The sequence below is a fragment of the Canis aureus genome, chromosome 7 (genome assembly GCF_053574225.1).
Source record: "Canis aureus isolate CA01 chromosome 7, VMU_Caureus_v.1.0, whole genome shotgun sequence".
Lineage (NCBI taxonomy): Eukaryota > Metazoa > Chordata > Mammalia > Carnivora > Canidae > Canis > Canis aureus.
In genome coordinates this window covers 52,266,687-52,290,987 of record NC_135617.1, presented here as the reverse complement: position 1 = coordinate 52,290,987, position 24,301 = coordinate 52,266,687, and the positions used below count along the sequence as shown (strand labels likewise).

General features: G+C 41.9%; 2 protein-coding genes across 6 annotated transcripts in view; one reads left to right on the top strand and one right to left on the bottom strand.

The window, feature by feature from the left end:
- Positions 1-1,067: 1,067 nt before the first annotated feature.
- TMEM14A (transmembrane protein 14A) lies at positions 1,068-15,691 on the top strand. 2 transcript variants are annotated; one of them, XM_077903671.1, is made up of 6 exons: positions 1,129-1,198; positions 1,540-1,593; positions 5,346-5,437; positions 10,530-10,631; positions 12,515-12,602; positions 15,401-15,691. In XM_077903671.1, exons 3-6 carry the CDS (start codon positions 5,368-5,370, stop codon positions 15,438-15,440), a joined length of 300 nt encoding a protein of 99 aa, XP_077759797.1. In that variant the 5' UTR covers positions 1,129-1,198; positions 1,540-1,593; positions 5,346-5,367; the 3' UTR covers positions 15,441-15,691. The 2 variants fall into 2 exon arrangements, with proteins under 2 accessions (XP_077759796.1, XP_077759797.1); XM_077903670.1 differs by lacking the exon at positions 1,540-1,593 and having other exon boundaries at positions 1,068-1,198.
- Positions 15,692-17,247: 1,556 nt separating this feature from the next.
- The window catches only part of LOC144317369 (glutathione S-transferase-like), a 29,026-nt gene continuing 21,972 nt past the window's right edge, over positions 17,248-24,301 (bottom strand). For all 4 annotated transcript variants that reach the window (XM_077903666.1, XM_077903664.1, XM_077903665.1 and 1 more), the window contains 3 exons: positions 21,302-21,443; positions 18,990-19,121; positions 17,248-17,597 (listed from right to left, as the gene is read on the bottom strand). In XM_077903666.1, coding sequence (XP_077759792.1) covers positions 17,427-17,597; positions 18,990-19,121; positions 21,302-21,443 — 445 coding nt within the window. In that variant the 3' untranslated portion in view covers positions 17,248-17,426. The remainder of the gene's footprint in view (positions 17,598-18,989; positions 19,122-21,301; positions 21,444-24,301) is intronic.

The window sequence follows — 24,301 nt, the reverse complement described above, 5'->3', positions numbered from 1 at the left end:
TTTTATGCGCAAGGAATAAGTTCAGCAAACACGTTTCACGAGATTTAATCTATATTCTTTGGGTTCTTAAAATACTGATAAGCTCTGCTATTATTCACAGGCGGGCAACACTCCTAGAGCTGCCTGATGACTCCTAGATAACCGCCTTCTTCCACCCTCTGAAGGACTGTCCTATATAAGGAAGAGGGTCGGGTTGGAGTTACTGGATGCAGTTGAGGAGGAAGGCAAACCTGGCATGAGATGAGATGTCGTGGCCAGGAGGCTCAATTCCAAATCCATTTTTTTAAAGATTTTATTTATTTATTCATGAGAGACAGAGAGAGAGAGAGGCAGAGACACAGGCAGAGGGAGAAGCAGGCTCCCTCCCGGGAGCCCGATGCAGGACTCGATCCGGGACCCCAGGATCACACCCTTTGCTGAAGGCGGCGCTAAACCGCTGAGCCACCCGGGCTGCCCCCAAATCCACTTAAGCTTCATTCCTGGGATCCGATTATCCCCGGACGAGACCTGACTTTCAAATCTGTCTATACCTCTCCCTTCTCATACTGGAAGCCCAGCAAATCCTGGGCTTGAAACCAGGGTCCTGATCTCGCCTCCACATCTCCACGATCACCTCGACAGCGCGCTATCACCAAGGGAGCTCCAGCTTAGAAACGCGACAGGCTCGGCCTAACCTTTGCACCCTGCTTAGGAGCTGAGACCGTGGACACCTAAACCACTATACCTGTCTGGACCTTAGCTTCCCCCCCCCCCCCGCCCCCACTGAAAAGGGCGACAGTCTGCTGGCGAGAATCTAGGAGATCCCGGTTGCTGGCGAGGTCCCCCAGAGGTCCCTTGAGGGATGAATGATTCTCAGAGTGAAAAAAACCATGTGCCTTCCGGGCCCCCTGCTGCACGCAGCCCGGCTCTCTGCGGAGGCCCCTCGGTCCCGCCCCGCCCGCTGCAGGCAGCACAACTCGGCCGGGTTCACGGCCAGCGCCCAGGGCCCCGCGGACGCAGCAGGGGCCGGGCCTCCGCCGCGCCTCCTCCGCCCTGCGAGCCTGCGCAGCTCACACCAGCCCCGGGTGGCGGCGAGGGCGCGGCAGGGCGCATGCGCGCCGCCGGGAAGGCCCCGCCCGGGACCCGCCGCCCCTGCACCGCGCGGGGAGGGACGCGCAGGAGCCGAGGCACTGGCCGCGGGGACGCTGCCGAACCTCAGGTACAAGGTTGGCCGCAGGCCGGCTCCTCATTTTTGCATTTTGAGCCGCGGGGAGCGGGGAGGGCTGCAAGTCAGCTGTGCGCAGTCGAGAACTTCCTCTCCTGGATGGTCTTGTAAAGGCACAGATTTGAGCAAAGATGCTGAGGCCCTTGGGAGGATCTTTCAGGGGCTGTGGGCTGCTTCTCCCAGGGATTGCTTCTTTCCAGCTCCTGAGAATTCCCCGAGCTTCTTCCTTCCGGGGCCCTGAATCTCCCACCCGGTCTCCTTCCTACCTTCCTGGAGCTGGGGAGAGGTGGGGAAGGGATGGGGTTCTCGGAACATGGCAGTTTTAACCTTCCTAGTACCGCCCAGACTTCACTGGAAAATGGTCTTTCGAGACCCCAAGGAGTACAGAGGTAGGTAGCTCTTTATATAGTAGCTTACGGAAAATCTCTGTGGGTTCCCCAATTTTGGGAGGGTTAGGGGCAACGCAGGGAGGGCCCTGTCACCTGGGTTTCTATGTGGTGCAGTAAATCATTTTGCTGCATTGCACCCAAGATGCTTTCTGGCCTTTCCAAGTGCTGAGGTAGCCTTTGCCAATGAAAAAGCATGTGATGCAAGGCGCACATCGGCTCCCCCTTGCATCACTTTCATATGTGGTTCTGGACAGGCCATAAGGTCCTTCGTGGAAATGGAGCAAGAGGGGTGATTGCTTTTTGTCTGCAGTTTCCCTGTGAGTTCAGAAACTTCTTGCAAGTGTTGGAAATAGATTTATTTTCTCCTTAGAATATTCAGTTCAGTAAGGAGATGAAGGGAACAGGCTGTTTCCTGGTAATAGAGCTATATTGAGGGTTGGTCAGTTACAGAATGTCTTCCTTCAGACAGACGTTGTTCCTTTGGTTCACTCACTCGTTCACTCAGCAAGTGTTCTGTACACACCTGCCTTCTGCATGGCAGTGAGCTCGGTGATGTAGGAAGGGCAGAGATGAACTGAACTTGAGCTTAACCTGAAGGAGTTTGGCTGGGAGGGGAAATGAGGGTGGGGGAGCTCAACCTAAGTAACTACACCAGGTATAAGGGAGTGGGGCCCCAAGAGAGAGTCAGAAGAAGACTGAGGGTCAGAGGAGGGAAAAGAATCATCCTTTTACATCAAGTGGTTGGCTTAAGGAGAAAACTAGGTCCCCAGATTACTACCTGATGATGAGTGACCTCTCCTTAAGCTTCAGATCTGTGTGTAAAGGTGTTTTCCTCACTGTGTGTCAGGTGCCTTAGACTATGTCTTAGATAGGTCCCACCCCTTCTGGTGACCTCCCTCCTGCTGCCACCACATGCTTACTGCTGGTCCAGTGTTCCCTGTCTCAGGGAGTAGCATCAAGGCCCCTCTGCCTCCTACCTCTCCCTCCTAGTGGTCCAAGCCAGAGACTTAGAGGTGAGTCATCTCTGACTCATCCCTGCCGCGCACTTACCACACCCAGGCTCTTGATTCTGCTCCCTGAACCTCTCTCAGAGCCATTGCTCCAGGCCAGGCTGCCCCATCATCTCTGGCTTAGCTTATCTTCCTGCTTCACTCGGTTCCCATCGCAAGGAAGTACTTGCTGGAATTAATTTTTTTTTTTTTTTTTTTTTTTTAATGATAGTCACAGAGAGTGAGAGAGAGAGAGAGAGAGAGAGAGGCGCAGAGACACAGGCAGAGGGAGAAGCAGGCTCCATGCAGGGAGCCCGACGTGGGATTCGATCCCGAGTCTCCAGGATCGCGCCCTGGGCCAAAGGCAGGCGCCCAGCCGCTGCGCCACCCAGGGATCCCTACTTGCTGGAATTAAATCTGGCTATGAGACTCCCTTCATTCCTCCCTACCACCCTTGAGACAGAACTCAGCCTCCCTTACAGGACTTACAAGTGTCCTGGCCCTGTTGTTGTTGTTACTGTTGTTTAACCAACCCCATCTTATCACAGCCCCCTTGCACTTCTGTCAATTTGAAAACATGCCATGCTTTCTTATGCCACTAGTTTTTTGCGCATGTTCTCCCTGTTGCCTGGAACACATCCTTCCTTGTCACTGTCTTCACTTGGCGTACTCCTCCTCTCCCCCAGGTCCCAGCCAGGACCCCATTTGCTCTAGGAATCCTTCCTTAGGCTCCCAAGTCTCATTAGGCACCACTTCTTATTATGGTGCTCATGAGTCTCCTCTTAGGGCTCATCTACACATCTGCCTTCTCTGCTGTGCCCTGCTGTGTGTCCTAGAAGGCCAGAGCCAAATCTGAGGGCTTTTCTTTGCTTCCTACTGAAGGCACTCAGTAAACAGGTGTTTAATGGAGTTGAGGAGAACATGTAAGATTATGGTTTGATTCATTGAATACCTGAACCATAAATTCACTCTATCCCCATTGTTTCCTGAGTGGGCTGATATAGTTATGGCCTCTCCCATGTCAAGTTGAAAAATGGGTGTGATGGTGAAAGAATAATCACTATTAAAGGAGCTAGTATCGGTTGAGTGCTCAGTATGTGCAGGCACCTTATAGTATTACCTCATTTAATTATCACAACTCTGAAAGGTGGATAATTTTATTATCTGCATTTTATAGACAGACTGAGTTGCACAGAGATTAAGGAACATGCCCAATGTTACATAACTAGTAAGTAGTGGCATCTGGTTTGGAGCCAAGCATACACTGTGGAATTCAATTAACTCTTTGGGAAAGACAGTAAGTAGGACGGACCATGAGAAGCTGACAGGGCTGAAGATGGAAAGTCACCAGATGGACGGCAGTGCAGTGTGGTCACAACTTTAAGCTGTGAAACCAACAGAAGCAACCGACCCAGAGCTTTACAGATCTGAAGAACATTCATTTTTTGTGTTTTGTTTTTTTATATACTCACTTTTCTTCAGATAGCTAACTCCATTTTTTTTTAATTTTTATTTATTTACTTATGATAGTCACAGAGAGAGAGAGAGGCAGAGACACAGGCAGAGGGAGAAGCAGGCTCATGCATCGGGAGCCTGATATGGGATTCGATCCCGGGTCTCCAGGATCGCACCCTGGGCCAAAGGCAGGCGCCAAACCGCTGCGCCACCCAGGGATCCCAGCTAACTCCATTATTAGAGGTATTATTGCTAGTGGTTAGGAATGAGACTTCTCTCAGTCTGAAACCTTGGTTCTCTTGCGTGGTCTCGGGAGTATTGCTCACCCTTTCTGTGCCTCAGCCTCTTCATCTGCAAAGTGGGGGTAATAACAATAGTGCTTATCTCAGAAGGTTGTGGTAATAATCAAATGAGTCGATGTAAGGCTTTAGAAGGGTACCTAGCACATGGTAATTGCTCCCAGACATCCTCATCCCCATTATTGTCCACGGGGTGGACACGACTGAGCTTTCCTCTTTTAATTCTTCCCGTGGATGTTGAGAATTCTTCACCGGTACCTTCTGATCACTGCCATCATCTCCTGGGCTTCAGGATTTCCTCCCCCCAGGCCTTTTCTCACAGTAACTTCTAGCTTCCTCTCTGCTCAAAACTCCTTTCTCTGTTCTTCTGGGTCAGTTTGGGTACCAGTTTGTTTAGAGGATAAAACACTCTTTTAGGTCAACCTAAAAGAGGAGCAGTGAGAACACTGTAGAACTACAAAGAAACCTCATATGCTATTCCTCTTATATGAAGATATTTTCCTCAGGGAAGAGGTGTAGTTGTAAAGAGTTAAGATGCAAAAGCACCCCTGGGAATCAGAAATTAAAATGCCACAAGGGACTTATAGGGTTCATCTCATCTACTCCCCTCGTTTGGGGGGAGTTGATGTTGGGATGGGACGTGATCCAAGGCCCACCAGCCAGCTAGTGACTATGTCTCCAGCCTATAACCAGCACACTTTGTCCTACATCTTATAGATTCCTTGGTAGGATTTTAATGGAACTTCTCACCCCTAGATACATGTTTCAACTGCTGCTATGAGGCACCATAGATTGTTCTTATCCCTTACTTAATTTTATGCCAGGGCTTCATTATATTCTTCAGTGATTTACTAGTGATTAAGCATGGATATCTCTGCACTTTTTGTTTTCTTTTAGTAAACTAGAAAAGAAAAATTAACCTCTATAATTCTATGGAATGCGTATCATTTTTATATTATATATGCTCCCCCAGTTCTTTTTATTTTGTAAAACCTGTCCCTTCCCCCAGCTTTAGAATTGCAACCTTGCCAATGGACCTGATTGGTTTTGGTTATGCGGCCCTTGTGACATTTGGAAGCATTTTGGGATATAAGCGGAGAGGTAAGCCTTAACCATATTTTTCATCAAAGGGACTTCATTGGGGATTGGTGGTTGTGCTAAGATTATCTGAGGGTTTATAAATAAGACAAGAAGCTAAAGATGTCCTAGAGGTGGGTGAGGACCAGCATGTTATGCATGGAAGTGAGTTGTAGAGGGAAGGGGCATAGAGCATTCTAACCCAGATGTCTGGGTCTTTCTTCACTCGTCATCATCAACTGCATAATTAATTGGTTTAACCTCCTGAGCTACTCACATATTATCAAATCAGGATTTTTATTTGTTTATATACTCTTGGTATCAAAACCTGAATTATGTTGATACGGCATTTTGCAAAGGAAAATTGGTTAAAAACTTAGATGTCCTATCTGAAGTTGTCTTCATCTGTATCCAAAAGTGGAAAAAAAAAAAAAAAACACAACCCCAGTTGATAAGCTTTCATGGAAAAAAATGAAAGGTCAAGTTTTATATTTTGTTTTAAGGTAGAAGCATTTTTAGTCATGGTATCTCATGTTCATGTTTCTTTCTAGCTTCCTCTCTGGAGGAAAAATTTTTATGAAATTTTTAAAATGAAGTTATATTTCAAAGAGTGTTCTTTTTGTGAAGTAGTGGGCTTCAATTTGAGTGGAAAAACCAAATCTGGGCAGCCCTGGCGGCTCAGTGGTTTAGCGCCACCTTCGGTCTAGGGTGTGATCCTGGAGACCTGGGATCAAGTCCCATGTCGGGCTCCCTGCATGGAGCCTCTTAACTCTAATATTCTGTTATTTCCACCGTGGGAAATGTGTGTCAACGTTGAACCTGGTTAGGGAAGCTGAGTCCCCTGGTACTGTTTCCATTCTAGTTGTCCTCTCCCCAGTCAACCTCACGTAAGTTTTTTTTTGTAGAAAAACCCTATTTTTCCTTGAGAAGCTACTGTGCCTACAGCCCTCTGCCTGTGTCTGCGCCTCTCTCTCTGTGTCTCTCATGAATAAATAAATAAAATCTTTAAAAAAAAGAAAGAAAAACCAAATCTATATAGTTATTAGAGTTATCCCTTAGAGATTACTAAGAAGTCCAAGGCCAGAAGCACAGGTGTCTGTAGGGCCTGAGGGGTGGCGGGTTAAAGTAGATTATTTTCTAAGATTCCTAAGAACCTATAATTCACTTAGACTTTTGTTTGTTGTTCTTATTTTCTGTCTCAATGTGTGTAACATCATGGATGTGTATTTGTTGGAAAAATATGATGGCATCAAAGACCTATAAACCACTACTCAAAAGCTGATGTTTTATAATCAATTTTAAAGAAGACTCAGATGAAAATTCTGATAGGATTGTTATTGAAACACTTGTTCATCGTCAGAGGTGTCTAAATATTTCTGTTACAGAACAGAAAAGCACATCTGGACATTTTAGCTTGCGTTTTAGGGGCGTGAGAAGAAGGAAGAGTGTGTGTGTGTGTGTGTGTGTGTGTGTGTGTGTGTATGTGTGTTGGGGTAGCTGGAAGTGGCGTAGAAGAGGAGAGGCAAGGATTACTATTCTAACACAAATCTCTGTAGGAACAAATGAAATCACATTCGCTGTAAGGTCTCTGATTTCAGGTGCCTGTTGTTCAGATGCACAATATGGTTCCTTGGATTCCGAACAAGAGCCCCCAGCTAAGTGATCCTGGAAGCCTCTGGGGGCAGGTGTTCTCGAAGAAGCCCACTCTCCTATAATATAGGTTAAGAGCACAGGCCACAGAATCAAGCATGGCTAAATTCTGCTCCTGACACTACCACTTACTAGCTCAGATACTCATGTGAGTTGTTTTAACTTCTGGGTCTCAATTCCTCGTTTGCATATTACTCAGGATTAAATAAGAGAATGCATGTAACACATTTCACAGCGTGCCTGGCCCAGAAGAAGCATTTAATATTCTTGTTTCTGCTGCTGCTGTTCTGCCAGTGGGCGAGTCTCTGGGCCAGTGGGGCAAAGTACCTTTTTCTGGTTTTGTATTCCATATTATATTCTAAGCTGCCTGTGGCCCCAGTGTCCTAGTACTTTTGTAGAAAGTGAATCAGCCCTTTCTATTTTTACTTAAAGCTTCCCTAGACATGAATCCCATATAGTTCGGCCAGGAGACCCTTCCACAGGACAGTTACTGAGAACAATGTTGGATAGGTTAAAGATGGGACCTCAAAATGGTGTTTGGTAAGAAAACAAGTATATCTGAATCCTATAGTAGACCGGCTGCCAGACATGGGTTGGGTCAAGGTGAGAGACTGATAGATTGCCTTTCTTGCTGGGAGCACAGTGGCAGGGCAGGATGCTGAGCACTGAGTTCTGAGTTCATTCCTTCCCCATCCCTCTCCCATACAAGTCCCCAGAAAAGTGCATAGCCAAGAAGACACTATGATTTTGAGGCTTTTTCTGAGCTAAGTAGCCAGTGCCCAAAGCCAAAGATGGCCTTCTTCTGCACCAGGGCTGAATCTAGCCTAATATCTTTCTACTCCAGTTCAGGGGCAGGGCACAGCAGCCCCTCCAGAGAGGAGGGAAACAGGAGAGCTTGTCAGGCAAGTGTCCTGCTCTGAGGGAGGGAGGCCCCCAAGTGCACTTTGAAAACTTCTTGAGACTGCCCCCGCCAGGTTGGCACTTGGAGGAAGGGGGTGTGGGACAGAGCTTGGAGCTTCTTTTTTTGTAGCCCCACCATAGACAAGTGAGTTTTTTTGCAGGATCCCTCACCCCTCCACCAACCAAGTCTTTCTTACGAGGTGGAGCCCACAGTTCCATTTCCTTCCTCATGCAGGATGCATTCTCCCAGGAAGCCTTCCCATTTCTCAGTCATGTGGGCTGCTGGCGTGCCTGCCCATCCCCACCGTTTGGCTGTCTCATCTCACCAAGGCTCGGGTGCAGATGCTGCCCCTCCCTCCATATACATAAGGTGGGGAGGATTGTAGCAGGGCAGAAACTGTCAGGGTGTACAGAAGAGAGTCAGAGATCTGTAAGTGAGAAGACATATTAATTAAGGTGACCTAGTCATGCATTCCAGAAAATGCTTAAATCCCCTTACCTATTTTCTAATCTGACGTCTTGTACTTAAACATGACCCAGAACAGGGAATGCCCGGGCATGCATTTTGTCAACATTTATCTAGTGTTGCCAAGTACCCAGCACCATGTCAGGCCCTGGAAAACATGAGTGAGCAAAAAGAGATGGTACTCACAAGGAAGGCAGGGGGCTGACCTTTAAATACATGGACAAGTGTACAAATATATGATAGAGAATCGTGGGAGGTTATGATGGGGGCCCTCGTTCAGAGAAGAGAAGACTCTCTGAAGAGCTACAGAGACATCTGGAGGGGAGCTGCAGTTGGCCAGGTGAGCAGTGCAGGGAAGAGCAGTGCAGGCAAAGAACAGCATGTCTAGACGCCATGAGGAATAAAGAGTTTGACATATTCAGGGAACTGAAAGAAGGCCAAGCCTCCAATAATAGAGTGGGCATAGGTTTTTCCCTAAGTGCCTTGGGAAGCACCAAAGGTTTTTAATTAGAAGAATGACCTGTCCGGGTATATGCTTTTAAAAGATGATGTTGCTGAGTAAACCTGGATGGCTCAGTCGAGCATCTGGCTTCAGCTGGGGCCGTGATTCCGGGGTTCAGGATCGGGTCCCACGTCAGCCTCCTTGCGGGGAACCTGCTTCTCCCTCTGCTTCTCCCTCTGCCTATGTCTCTACCTCTCTCTCTGTCTCTCATGAATAAATACATAAAATATTTTTAAAAAAAGATGATGTTGCTGTGTTTGCAGAAAAACTTGTGGGAGGGGGAGAAACAATGAGGAATTTTTTTTTTTAAAGACTTATTTATTTATTTGAGAGAGAGAGCAAGCAAGGGAGAGAGAGTACAAGCAGGAGGAGCAGCAGAGGGAGAGGGAGAAGCAGGCTCCCCGCTAAGAAGGGAGCCTGACGCAGGGCTCTATCCCAGGGCCCCACGATCATAACCTGAGCCAAAGGCAGACGCTCAACCACAGAGCCACTCAGGCATCCCAAAAATAAGGAACTTAATATTATCTAACTGTAACATTCTAAGCCTTTATATATTTGACATGAATGGTATTATTAACTCTGCTTTGCAACTGACAGAACTCAGAGAAACTAAGTGCCTTAGCCAAAGGCAACAAATAGAACAATTAGGACTAGAACCCAGTGCTTGTGGCTTCTCATCCAGATGCTGCTGCTGCTGTGTGTTTGCGTGTGTATGTGTGTCTGTCTGTGCTTGCGTGTGCAACTACACATGCACACATGTTGCTGCAATGGGTTTTAACCCTGACTACAATCCAAATTTCCTGTAGATATTTAAAAAATAGAGATGGTTGACCCTACCCAGAGGGATTCCAATCTGATAGATCCCGAATAGAATGAACTGCATGAAGCACCAACTGCGCGTGTGTCTTGTTCACAGTGTCCCTGGCATGTAGCCCACTGCCAATGCACAGGAAGTACTTGCTGCTGGGCACAGTGCCCTGGGAGCTGGGTGTGCACTGGGTGGCCGACTGGCTGGCTGGATCAGTGCCCTGGCTCTTCCCATTGCTCAGTATAGTCACCATTCATCCCTGAGTCCTGACATCTTGAGGCTGGAAGCTTTGTTAATTATTCAGGACAAAACCATCACTCGGTTGGCACAGGACTTCTCTTTCTACCTCTATGAGCTTAAATATCAGTGCATCCTATTTTTATTATCACAGCCTCAGAGTAAAAAGACAGAGGCAAGAAGAGGGAAAAAAAAAAAAAAAAGAACAAGAGGGGTGTAAAGAAGTCAACTGATTGTCCAAGATCATGCAATCAAAGTCAAAACCACTACCACCAGGCAGGCTTTCTTATTCACTCAAGCTGTATCTAACACCTGCATTGCTATGTATTCGTGTTTCCTCTGCCTTGCATTTAGAGCTCAGCAAAGATCAGTCATAACTTAGAAACGGCTGACACATAATTCAGCTTTGTCTAAGTAGCCTGTGGACTTTGTCTACAGTACTCGAGTAGATAAACATTTGAAGGTGCATGTATCATACTGGAAGGATTGGAAGGAATTCCTTTCATTTGGAGATTCTTTTTCTGAGCCCCCCCCCCCTTTTTTTTCTTTCCAGGTGGTCTTCCATCTTTGATCGCTGGTCTTTTTGTTGGATTTTTGGCTGGCTATGGAGCTTACCGTGTCTCCAATGACAAGCGAGATGTCAAACTGTCACTGTGTAAGTAAGACATTTTTTCCAGTTATGAAGCATTGAACCTTTGGAGTGGCTTTTTTGATACCCTATCCTAGGTATACTAGAAAACATGCAGTCACATGGCAAGTGGATATGCCAGCGTTGAGACTGAACACAATTTTTGTTCCTTTCTAGACAGGCCCACTCAAAAACAAGGATATTGCTCCCAGGCCTTCAAACACAGAAGAACATTTCTATGAAACGTATTACTAGAAAAATAAAATAAAATTAGAAAAGTAGGGCAGCCCGGGTGGCTCAGCGGTTTAGCACCGCCTTCAGCCCAGGGCATGATCCTGGGGGACCTGGGATCGAGTTCCGCATCAGGCTCCCTGCATGGAGCCTGCTTCTCCCTCTGCCTGTGTCTCTGCACCCCCCTCTCTGTCTCTCATGAATAAATAAATAAAATCTTTAAAAAATAAAAATAAAATTAGAAAAGTTAAGGAATTATGCCTAGATTTTCTGCTAACTCCCCTAAGCTCATATAAGCATAGTTTTTGTGTTTGCTTATTAAAATACCTAACAAGAGACAGCTCACATTATTTTATTTAATTCACAAGCAGCTTTTAGATCCTCTTTTTGCCTTAAGACTTAATCTAGAAAACCAAGGCTGACCTTTTTTTTTTTTAGCTTCTTCCCTTGTTGGGCGTGGTAGGGGAATGTCCCCAGTAAAAATGGAAACCTGTATGTGTTTAAAGGCCCAGGCTGCTTGGCTCTTTTTAGCTTGAAATCTGGTGAAGGTTTGGAAATTGTCTCTATTGAATTTGACTATTAATCAAAGAGGCCTGCGTATGTATGGAAAAATATGCAAATGAAGACAAATTGTATCAGTTTGGTCTTTGAGGGAGAGAAGGAGACAGTGTTGTATTTTTTTTCATGACGTGTTTGAAATAGAACTGGGGATAGTTTTTAAGAGTAAAGGTGTGTCAAAAGAAGAAACAAATCAGCAAGAGGTGGATATTTTGGGTTTTTTATTTCACATGCATTTAAGTAGTTCACATATGTTTATTGTCATTTTGTTCTATCAGCAAGTGATTTTTCGTTGAAAGCTTTTCTGAATTTGTGACATCAGCACCCTAAGCTCTTACATAAAACAGCCTCATTCTCCATATTGGTTCAGCTCCTAAAAGGCTGGTATGATGCTTCTGAATTTAATGTTATTAATACTCTTATTTAGTCTCCAGGCATCAATTTCTCAAAATGCAGTGCTGCAAATTAAAAAACAGCCTTTTTTCCTAGTATTTTTTTATTCATCAGGTCTTACTTAAAAAAAAAAAAAAAAAAAAAGATATTTGGTGGCTGGGTAGCTCAGCAGTTGAGTATCTGCCTTTGGCTCAGGGTGTGATCCTGGGGTCCTGGTATTGAGTCCCACATGGGGCTCCTCACAGGGAGCCTGCTTCTCCCTCTGCCTCTGTCTCTGCCTCTCTCTGTGTCTCTCATGAATAAATAAAATCTTAAAAAAAAAAAGATACTGATTATTTACTTTCACTTAAATGAGCATTTATTGGATGTCTCCTGTGGATCCAGACGTACTGCCTAGTGTTCCTGAGAAAAGTTGAATTAGACACAGTCCTAGCCTTTCAGGAGTTTCTACAAATAGAAATTTAAGTTAGACAAGGCTTTTTCTTTTGAAGATATTTCAGGAATGGATTTTAATGTGCTTGTTAACTCAGAAAAATTTTCAGTAAGCTAGTTTATAAAGTCTTTTAAGAGCACTTTATCTTTTTAAGAAGATAGCAACTTGATACTTATACATAATAGTCATTATATTAAAAAGCTGAAACAATGTCTTTTTTTTTTTTTTTTTTTTTCACAAGCAAGCATTGATAATGTGTTTGAAACTCTGGTTCATGCATTGATTTGATTTTTAGTTACAGCTTTCTTCCTGGCCACCATAATGGGTGTAAGGTATAAGAGATCTAAGAAAATCATGCCAGCTGGGCTAGTTGCAGGTTTAAGGTAAGAAAAACTATTTTGATCTGTACTTTCTTCTGCCATCATTTTGCAGTGCTTTTTGGCAAGAGTCAGTTTTAACTTGAAAGGTCAAAGTAATTTTTTTTTTTTTACAATAAGCATGACTGTAAAACTTTAAAATATCATGCCTGCAATCAGTCATGGTATTGATGTTTCCATGAGCCCTTTTTGGAGTACATGCAGTGTTGCTATAGTATCTGATCACATGCACCCGCTTACCTTTTTCCAAAAAACTAAATTCAGCCTCATATTTCCTTAAGATTTACTCATCTGAAACAGTAAATGTGTTCATTTAAATCTAAAGTCAGTCTTTCTTAGAATGTTAGACTGATAGTAGGCTACACATCTTCTGAGTATTCAAGGGAAGACCATATTTAAAAAAAAAAAATAGGCACCGTGGGTGGCTCAGTCGGTTGAACGTCTGCCTTTGGCTCAGGTCGTGATCTTCAGATCCTGGGTTGGAGGCCCAAGTTGGGCTCTCTGCTCAGCAGGGAGTCTGCTTCTCCCTCTTTCTCTGCCCCTTGCCCCTGTTCTTAGGTGCCCTTGCTCTCTCTCAAATAAATAAATAAAATCTTAAAAAATAAGTAAATACAGAGCCTCCAATTTCTCTTAATTTGATCCCAGTGATTCTATCCATGAGATTAAGCATATTACCATGTACAAATTTATAGGTAACATTTTTAATTCTTCCTGGAAGCAGCCTTTCTATGTTAAGTCTTAAATATGTTTACTTCGTTATACATTTTTACTTTTTGAAATAAAAAGAAACAATGAAATGTATACAAAGACTGATGTTTATTACAACTTTTTTTTTGAAGATGCTAAAATCCTACAGATTTATTCATTTATTAATGAATTGAAGATGAAACAGAAACAAGATCAAAGTCTGAGCAGACTGTGGTTCACTGTTGCCCAATAAAAGGAAACAGAAGTTGGCCCATGTGAAATTCAGAGAGATTCTGGGCTCAGACTCAGCAGGCAGGAGAGAGTTGTAATGCAATTCATGTTAAAACTAAAGGAATAAAAAAATAAATAAAACTAAAGGAGGGATCCCTGGGTGGCGCAGCGGTTTGGTGCCTGCCTTTGGCTCAGGGTGTGATCCTGGAGACCCAGGATCGAATCCCACGTTGGGCTCCCGGTGCATGGAGCCTGCTTCTCCCTCTGCCTATGTCTCTGCCTCTCTCTCTCTCTCTCTCTCTCTGACTATCATAAATAAATAAAAATTTAAAAAAAATAAAAATATACTTTATTTAATAAAACTAAAGGAATCAGGCATCCTGGGTGGCTCGTTTGGCGCCACCTTTGACCCAGGACACGATCCTGGAGACCTGGGATCGAGTTCCACATTGGGCTCCCTGCATGGAGCCTGCTTCTCCCTCTGCCTATGTCTCTGCCCCTCTCTCTCTCTCTCTCTCTCTCTCTCTCATGAATAAATAAATAAAATATTTTTAAAAATACTAAAGGAATCAACGCAGGGTCCATATTAGAAAGCCTGCTCTAGTCCATAGTGCTATACTCTCCCACCAGGAACAGAGAATTGGGAGCCTGGGTTATCCTCAGACAATCTTTTTTTTTTTTTTTTAATTCAGTGAATTAACATATAATGTATTATTGGTTTAAGAGGGAGAAGTCAGTGATTCATCAATGTTATATAACAGCCAGTGCTCATTACATCACGTGCCCTCCTTAATGCCCATCACCCAGTTACCACTGACCCCCCCCCACCCATCTTCCCTCCAGCGACCTTCAGTTTGCTTCCTATGATTATTGCGATTTTATTTCTAATGAAACACACGTGAACTGAAAAATTAGAAACAACTTAAAAACTCACCAATAAGGAAATGTTTCAATAAGTGTTTTGTCAACTTAATGAAATATTGAGCAGGAATTACATGTCACATTTTCAAAAACTATTTAGTAGCATTATAATATCTTAATGTTCTAATCAGGAAATACTAGGAAGGCAATGCTTCCAACTGCTAATAGTGTTTATCACTGGGTGGTAATGCAATGAGTAAGTTTTTCCTTTTTACTTTTCTTTCTCTTTTAAAAAAATATTTAGTTATTTATTTGACACAGAGAGAAAGCACAGGCAAGGGGAACTGCAGAGAGAGAGGGAGAAGTAGGCTCTGCTGAGCAGGGAGCCCTACATGGGGCTTGATCCCAAGGTCCTGGGATCATGACCTGAGCTGAAGGCAGACACTTAACCAACTGAGCCACTCAGCTGCCCCTCTTTTTTACTTTTCTATAGAACTTTCTTCTGTGGCTATGCATCATGTTTATGACTTGGTGGTGGAGGGAGGTATCAGGGAGGAATGTGGTTACAGGGAACTACTTTCCAGTTATGGCTGTATGATACTTGATGAATGAAAGAATTGGAAGTGTGGGTCCCGAAGACCCTAGTCAGTGGAAAGTAGCTGAGACTGTAATAAGAACACCCTAGAATTGCTCCTTGCTTTTTTTTCAAGCCACTTGCCTTTACTAGCGCATCAAAGACTTGTGTTCCTTTCTAAACCTTTCTCTTAAAAAGGTTCATCCCAGATTTGCAGAATCATGAGTTCTGATTTTGCTCATTCAGTCAATCAATGTTTTTAAGTGGTTAATTCAGCCATGTCTGAAGTTCCAATACAGGGATCATGCGATCACCCCTGCTCCAAGGAGAAACAAGAGAGAACCTTGGAAGCCAAAGTTTAATAACAGTACAGGTTAGGTGAATAGGTGAACCTCTGTCTTATACCAGGTAAGCATGACCTGCTCTTTGCCTTTCTTTTATTTTAATCCAGCCTCATGATGATTCTGAGACTTGTCTTACTGCTGCTTTGAAAATCCGAAGGAACTGAAGACTAAATTCATATGATTCTACTGTAATGGGCAGAGCATACACTTTGTATTTAAAAGATAATCTTCAACTTGGAATGTGAAGTGTCTTATTTTACATTAGAAACAACAGAAACACTCCAAAATGAACGCTAGTTTGAGGGATTTTTTTTTTTAAACCAAAAACTTGACCGTTTTCTACTTGTCAGATAATGGTTTCATTAAAGATATTTAATAAATCATTATACACTCTTTCATTTACTGTGTCTTGTTTTATATATGTGGAGGGTTTTTTTTGTTTTGTTTTGTTTTGTTTTGACGATTCCAAATACTTGTGTCTGAAGTTTACATTAAGCTTTACGTCCTCAGATAATGGAATGCTGGAAGTGAACTTTACAAAATGCTGATGTATCTTCTTGTCCTTTGTGTTATATTAGAAATTATAGTTCCTCCATTTTGATTTTATTGCCGCCAATGTGAGTTTTCCCTTTAAAAAAAACTATTCTTAGCACCCTCTGCATATTAACAGGATGTATTTGGTATTCAGATAAAATGCATTCTGTTTTAAACCTGTTTCTCTCATTTTAGTGTCCTATGTACTCTAAATCATTTTTAACATTTAAATATTCAATTATTAAAGAGATTGGGAACTCTTCCTCAGGAGCAAATGTTCTCCCTTGCTGGAACAGTAATAATTCTGAAAGAGAAATGATTTTGTCCCAAGTCACCGTTTCATTTTTAGGCATAATTATGACAGTGTCCACAGCAGTTATCTTCAGGCCCCAGACTGACTATCAAGAGAGCTGAGTTCTAGCCCAGTTTTCCCACTGACTGGTTATATGTTCTTTGGAAGGTCATTACCTCTCTCTGGGTCTCAATTTCTCATCCTTAAGGTGGAATTTGGACTAAATGGTTGATGAAATCCCTTCAAGTTCAAAAATCTGCAATTTTGGGCAGCCCTGGTGGCGCAGCGGTTTAGCGCTGCCTGCAGCCCGGGGTGTGATCCTGGAGACCCAGGATCGAGTCCCATGTCGGGCTCCCTGCATGGAGCCTGCTTCTCCCTCTGCCTGTGTCTCTGCCTCTCTCTCGCTCTCTCTGAATAAATAAATAAATCTTTTTAAAAAATAAAAAATAAATAAAAATCTGCAATTTTGATCCTGTTGCTTCTACTCTAGGGTGTCAGATTGCAAACCCATTCTTTATATGAAATGGTGGGTAGAGTTGATACTGTTGTGTTCAGTTACCTTTCCCAGCTGACTTCCAAGGAAGTTATTAGACTTCCAGTGATAAGTAATGCGATTAAGGGAAGGGAGGGAGGGAAGAAGGAAGGAAGGAGAGAGCCTACCAGGGTAACCAAATAGAAAACCCAGACAAAATTCTTTGATAAACTTTGAAAATAGTCTACTTAAAAAGAAAAAAAAAAAAATCCCACTTATACCAATGGTGCTAAAGAGGTTGTTAGCACAAAGTTGGAAAAAGTGGCCATCATTGGGGTACTGTGCATACTTACTATCAGAGATAAATGAGAATTGGATTGATAATTCATACTCAAACTCTGATTATGATACTGAAGCAGAAACTACGAAATTGATTATAAAAATATATGCCATATCTGTAAAATGCACTAGTGATTGAAAGTTTAAGAAACTAGTTTGAATCTATGCCATGTCCTGGACTTTTCCCAAAAGGATGTGGAAGTAGGTGAGGGTATATGTATATGTGGAGTTTTTTTTGTCTTTTAAAGAAGTCCTTGATATCCATTGCCTTTATGATTTTACTCTTTTGCAATAAGAAGAATGCAGAAGGATCTTCATTTTGATGAGTGATTGGTGTTTTATTGTTTTATGAAAAAGGGTTGTCCGATTTACAAAGTATTAGTTTATTTCCTTTTGCTTCTTATTACTTTATTAAAGTGGCCTCATGATATCTTCCTGAGCACTGCTACAAATGCAAAGTGAAACATTTGCCAAATTCTCTAGCCCTCTTCATTTTTTAATACTCGGCTACTATAGTGCTCATGTTTTTGAGAAACATGCCACGTTCAAATTTGAATATGTTCTTCACGCTCTCAATGGAGCTTTCATCTAGTGGAGGCTTCCTTTGGCTTCCAGGCTGGAGAAATTTTTGAATTGTGGGAATGTAGCTTATTCTGGCCTTGAATTCCTAAAATGCAGAAGTATACTGTCCATGAGAAGAGAATATGGCAAAATAGGCAAAATATAAATGATACATATTTTTGCAAATGAGAGAAACCTTGTGTAAAAATTATATTCCTCATGGCTGGCAGAAGTAGGGGATAAAATGGTGTTTTCACACACTGTGTGGCATTGTGAAACGATGCTACCCTTGTACAAAGCAACTTTGCAGTATTTCTCAAAAAACACAAAAATGTTCCTAGTCTGTAACCAAGTGACCACATTTTTCAGATTGCTTCCTAGTGATACCACCATTTTAAATGAAAAATTTATACCCATGAAGATGCTGTTGCAATATTACTCGTAAGAGCAAATATTTCTGAGTATCCTGATATATAACTAATAAATAGATGTCCTTATGTCATAAGGATTTCTTCATGTCCTTATGTAATCTTTGAAAATACACCTTTAGGTGGCTGTATAAAATCTACCCAATGGATGCATCCTTGTTTATGTAGACCCTTCTCCGGTATGAATATTTAAATTGTTTATGGTTTTCACTATTTAAAATAAGATTATTCTGAGCATAGTACATGGAATATTATATAATCATGAAAATTTCAAAAATAGAAGACTAGGTTGTATCAAAATGAGGCGGATTACATAAAAATACCAAAACATGCTTATTGTGTAACATGAAGTGGGAGGTTGAGGCTGCAGAGTTATCACAACTTTGACAACAACTATATTTTAAATAAACATATTTTTTAAAGGTTAGGTTAGGTTAGCAGAGTGTTCTAGGAGTCAGGTCATGGAATCAGCTGAGGGTTATGTCCCAGTCCTGTCACCTACCAACACTGTGACTTGAAGGACAGTTATTTGACCTCTTGGAGCCTTGTTTCCTATCCACTTTGAGGATGGAATAAAATCAGTGAGGTAATGCTCATTCAGTGCTTGGTATAATGCTTGGCACATAATAAGAATATAGTAGGTGGTTATGGTTACTGTTAAATAATGGCTATGTTAGGATGATAATATCTTAAATGTTTTCCCATCACCTTATCTAGAGGAAGACAGCCATTTTATTGAGGTTCTGCTACATTCAGGGCAAACCCTTGGAGACTGAAGGCCTAGGATCAGAAGTCTGCCTCGGATCCCCATGCTGGCCCAGATGACCCTCATCTGCTTTTCTTTCTCACTTTATTTTTAAATTTACTACCTTAGATTGAGGTTATTTGTCTATGTGCTTCTCTCGCCCACTACATGTTTCCTTAAGGGCATATTTGTATCTTTAGCACAGGTCTTGGCATAAAGAAGTTAGTAGATTCTTAAATAATAATGAAGGACTGAATGAAAGAATAAATGAATGATAAAAATTTATTCTTCCTGCAGTTCTTGGGAGTTATTTGGATAACATTACCTGTAGCAGAGGAAAGCCTGTGAGGACACTGGGTTTGCATTCTTCAGCCATTAGGATGACTTCAAGGAGCTGTATATCAGCCCAGCTCAGCCGATTGCCCACAAGAAAATCTTGCCCATGATCTCTTAGTGCCTGCATGACAGTTGAAAAGAAAGTAGAGGATTTAGGGGCATACCTAGCAGATAAAGGCAGTGAGAATTGGCAGAAAATCTAGAAGTTTAGAGACCTGGCTCCTAAGCTTGGCTGCTGGCTAGCTGTGTGAACACATATAAATCCCATCTCTGAGGGCTTCGGTTTGTTCATCAAAAGAGATGAGATAGCCTGAATTGTCCTGAGAATTCTCCACACCAGAAACAGCCTAATCTCACATGCCATTGTTTTCTTTTCATTACATCTCCTGTGCCTATTCTATGAACCTTTATAGAATAATTTTACCCCCATAGCCTGGATTGGTGGTCCTCCTGGGTGTAGGATGATAATTCTCTCCTCACATCATCTCAGGTCATGATCCTTAGTGCACTGTTCTTCGTGGGAGAACATTGTTCTCACAGGGACCCCCACCGTATTTCTAGAAGTAAATTTTCTAATAGGGCTCTGACTGCTAGGTCACTTTGAGTCAAAATCAACTGAATAGAAAAGGTTGGAGTAGAAAGTCACTAAGGTATTTTGTAGCCCTAAAACTCTGTGATTTTGTGATGCTTGGACATGGAGTTAGAGAGACCTGAGTGTCAGCCCCAGTGTGATTAGTTGTATGACATCAGGGAAGTTACCATGCTTCTTTATGCTCTGCAAAATGGGGAGAACAGTGGCACATCTTTAATGAATTTAAGAAGATTACATGGGATCATGCATGCAAAATGCATAGCACAGTGCTAACACATAGTAAGCACTTGGCAAAAATTAACCATCAGGAAAGTTCTGTTTGATGATGTTGTTAATACTATTTTTAGCCATGAGAGAAGTCTCTGTTCTTCATAGTATCCCATCACAAAAACATAACTCATCCATCCCATTCTCAATATTGGTAAAACTATAAGATAAAAATCTCTTAACTAAAAAAAAAAATCTCTTAACTCATATGCTCATTACAATGGAATGGATTATCTTTCAAATAATTTTGAAGGAATGACAACAAGAAAGCTGGAGGTATAGAATATTCAGTTTGATCCGTCTTCCATCTTGGACCAAGGGGACTGATAACTCACTAAATGTAATTAACGGAAAAGTATAACCTAGGAAGTTAGAATATCTATAATCTGTATTAAGTACATAAATATCAATTAAACAATCTGTAGGATTAGACCATAAAATAATTGATATGATAAGTATATTTAAGTGTATGTACTAAATCATTCAATTAGAACCATTATTACTCAACCTGGAAAGGATGGATTAAAACAGCATTGCTGGTGGGTTTGGAAAACTGATGTCTTGTTTTTACCAAAGCTTAACGTTATTCATGATCCTTTCCTATATTGACTGATATTATATCAAACGCATCTTGACCTTGAGGTCAAGAGCACTGTTAACTCAAGAAGCTATCCAACTCTGTGTCGGGGCTGGCACTAAGTATTTGCTTAAAGCTCAAGTTTTTCAGACATATTTTCAGCTGTTAAAAATGAAGAGACAGATGAAAAATAGTATCAGTTTTGGAACAATTTTTTTCTTAACATTTTGAATATTGTGTAGAATTCAGATAAGCCTTATGAAGTACCCTGAGCCCTGGTACTATCCCGTGTATTTTAGAAGTAATATCCATCCTTTCCCCTCACTCTAGCTCTCTAATTAGTGTGGGATTTTCCCCTCTAGAATTCTCTTTACAAGACTCTGTTTTACTCCAGAATTTTTTTTTAATTTTTATTTATTTATGATAGTCACACAGGGGGGGAGAGAGAGAGAGAGAGAGAGGCAGAGACACAGGCAGAGGGAGAAGCAGGCTCCATGCACCGGGAGCCCGACGTGGGATTCGATCTTGGGTCTCCAGGATCACGCCCTGGGCCAAAGGCAGGCGCCAAACCGCTGCGCCACCCAGGGATCCCTACTCCAGAATTAAATCAAGCAACTGAAATTATGTCAGCACTAGAACCACAAATATTGCTGAAGTTATGCATGAAATCCTTAAAAAATAAAATGCAGAAGACTGAGGTGAGAGGAAAGAGATTTGTTTCATAATGGCAACTGGGGGAAGAGTTTTACTTTCACAGAGTGTTTTTGGGATCTTTCACCCACCAGTGAAGTTCTTTATTTTTAGTTTAGTTAGTTTTTCTCCCCCTTGATCCGAGTCATACAGCAGGGCAGAATTTGTCACTTACCTTCTCATAGACAGGGAAGAATTTTGTAGTGGCTCTTTCAAGGATGTATTCAAGATTCATCTCCTTTTCTCCAGGCAGGGAGAGTGGAAAGAACATAATCATGTCACTGAGGTCCTTCAAGCCCTCTACATACATGTCAATCCTAGAGAAGGGGTGATAATTCAAGAGTTCCAGATAAAGGAACCATCATTTCATGATCCAAAGAAACATATTAAATAATGCCTTAGTTCCACCTGCCTTGTTAGCAGGTATCTCAGTGTCCCATGAGTTAATACCATTTCTACTTAATATCCTTTGAGATATTAAGATCAATTTGAGAAATGGGAGAATTATAGGACTAAAGTATGGGAGCAATTATGTGAGTGTGAATATCAACTGTGTAACATGAGTGCTAATTAAAACACAATGTAGGGGATCCCTGGGTGGCGCAGTGGTTTGGCGCCTGCCTTTGGCCCAGGGCGTGATCCTGGAGACCTGGGATCAAATCCCACATCGGGCTCCCGGTGCATGGAGCCTGCTTCTCCCTCTGCCTATGTCTCTGCCTCTCTCTTTCTCTCTCTGTGACTATCATAAATAAATAAAAATTTTTAAAAAATAAAATAAAATAAAACACAATGTATTAAAATAGTCCTAAAGTAATATATTAGGCAAAGATTGTATTTGACTATTTAAATGTTATAACAACAATGATACTGGGGCACCTGGGTGGCTTAGTGGTTGAACGTCTGCCTTTGGTTCAGGTCATGATCCTGGGATCGAGTCCCACATCGGGCTCCCTGCAGGGAGCCTGATTTTCCCTCTGCCTATGTTTCTGCCTCTCTCTCTAGTCTCATGAATAAATAAAATCTTTAAAAAATAAAATAAAAATAAATGTAAAAATCAATGAAATTGCCCATGTCTATACATGTTGGGGAAGAGATAACTAGGAACCTCTATGCCAGCAACAATATCTCCACCTGGACTGAAGGTTCTGAAAGTTAGAACAATTCAAGAAGGCACAGAAGTTACTCAACAGTTCCCCTTGCCACCACTCACATCTTTATGCCAGAATGAATCGAAAAATAGATACTATGTTAGACAAGACACCATAGTGAAAAGACTACTGGTTTGGGCATTGGCAAACCCTGTCCTGGTCCAAAGGGAGTCTCTTAATCTTTCAGAGCCATAGTTCTTTTAGCATTAACCCAGAATAGCAACAAGTATCTTGAAATGGCCTCAAATTCGTTGCTACTTCTACTATTGAGAATGAGTCTCATTCTCCCCTTGAATTTGAATGGTTCTTGAGGACTTGTGTGACCAACAGAATGTGGGGAAGTAATGTTCTAAGATTTCCAAGACTAGGTCAAAAGAAGTCTTACAGTTTCCACCTGGTCCTCTTCCACATTTGCTCTGAGGGAAGCCAGCCACCTCATAGAAACTCAAGCTGTCCTCATGGAGATGTCATGTGGAAGGAAAGACATACCCCACCAGGCCCATTTGTTCCAATTCTCCTAACCCAGGTGCCAGATATATGAGTGAAGAACCACATGAGAGACTCTTGAAGAGTGCCATCCAGCTGGCCCCTGTCAACTCACAGAACCGTAAGAGATGGTGTCTACAGCAACAAATTGCCAGAGCAATAGCAACAGTAGGGTTATGTTGGGATTTTGTAGTTGCAAGAGTTTTAAATAATAAAGTCTCTAACATATGAGGTTGTATCATAACAATATCTCAGTGAAGGCACCATAAAAATTCTTAATTCATTTTCAATTTATAAACATTAGTTTTATGAAAGATGTACTTAAAAACAATTTTGCAGTAAAAGGAACCACAGCTCCTCAGAGAAATGGCTGAGTTCAGGTCTAGAACAAGAGATGTACAAGATAAATATGGATTATCACATTTTATCAGGTAATAAGGAAATTTTGAGAGATAACTAGGGTAAGGTCAAACATTCCCAGGAGCCACTTCACTCCCACTGGCCAAAAGTAGTACAATTTGAGCATCAATAAGAGTAACAACTGAAGTGAATTGAAACACCTCAGAGATATTTAAATTGACAAGATCACAGTGATACTAGAATAATAACAATAATTAATTGGTCAATGTTGTAGGATGCAGGTGAGCCAACTCATTTGGAAAATTGGTAAACAAAGGTCTATCATGTCTTTCCTAGAGGAAATTGTACTCCAGATAACCAGAGAGTAGATGAAGAAAAACTTTTCTTTATAGAAGTATTCTAGATAATAAATGCAGAAGGAATGATAGTACTGAACACAAATGGTGTTAACATCATAAATAGACAAGCAGATATTTTTTGCTTCCTGATCAGGGAATGCACCAATACCTATGAAATAGTCTTGCAAAAACCACAAGAACTTGAGTCTGATAAAACTTCTATATCTTACAACCAATTGACAGGAAATACAGAGACAGAGGAACGTGTTAAACTACACTGCAGAGATGCAATCAGCAGAAATTTGGCTATGAGAATCTGCTAGAAAGCATGAGAAAGCTTATGTTAAGATTTTAAAATACAAAAAAAAAAGATTTTAAAATACAAACTCTATTTCAAAAATTATACTGCATTAAAAATTTTAGTTATGTTTCTGAAGAATGTCTGGGAGACTGGGTGACTATCTGGTGTGCCAGAGACTGAGGAGGTGGCTATTCCTCAGGAAGGCTACTTCCTGAATCAATTTCACAGGTTCACACTCCAAATTTTGAGTTTGTTCTTGTGATTTACCCTGTGCTTTACTCCCACCTAGTGGAGCGAAACACAGAGTTCATCAGGAAGAGGCAGATTTCCTTCACTGGTTTTTGTCCTTGCTTTGTTCTCTGTAAATAGAGAATTAGAAAATGAAATAAACTGTGTAACTGGCCATGAATTGATAATTGTTGAAAGTAACTCTGTACATAGGGTTTTTTTTTTACCAGTCTCTCTCCTTGTGTGTTAGATTTTCCATAAGAAGTTAAAAAACAAGAAAAGAAGTTTCAGGTAATCTATCAAGAACTACATAC

What these genes read in the sequence shown, in the direction of transcription:
- TMEM14A (XM_077903670.1), top strand. Translation starts at nt 5,368, where the DNA reads ATGGACCTGATTGGTTTTGGTTATGCGGCCCTTGTGACATTTGGAAGC. An exon ending in AGATGTCAAACTGTCACTGT is followed by an intron (nt 10,632 to 12,514) that starts GTAAGTAAGACA and finishes TTTGATTTTTAG; the next exon opens with TTACAGCTTTCTTCCTGGCC. An exon ending in GGGCTAGTTGCAGGTTTAAG is followed by an intron (nt 12,603 to 15,400) that starts GTAAGAAAAACT and finishes ATTTTAATCCAG; the next exon opens with CCTCATGATGATTCTGAGAC.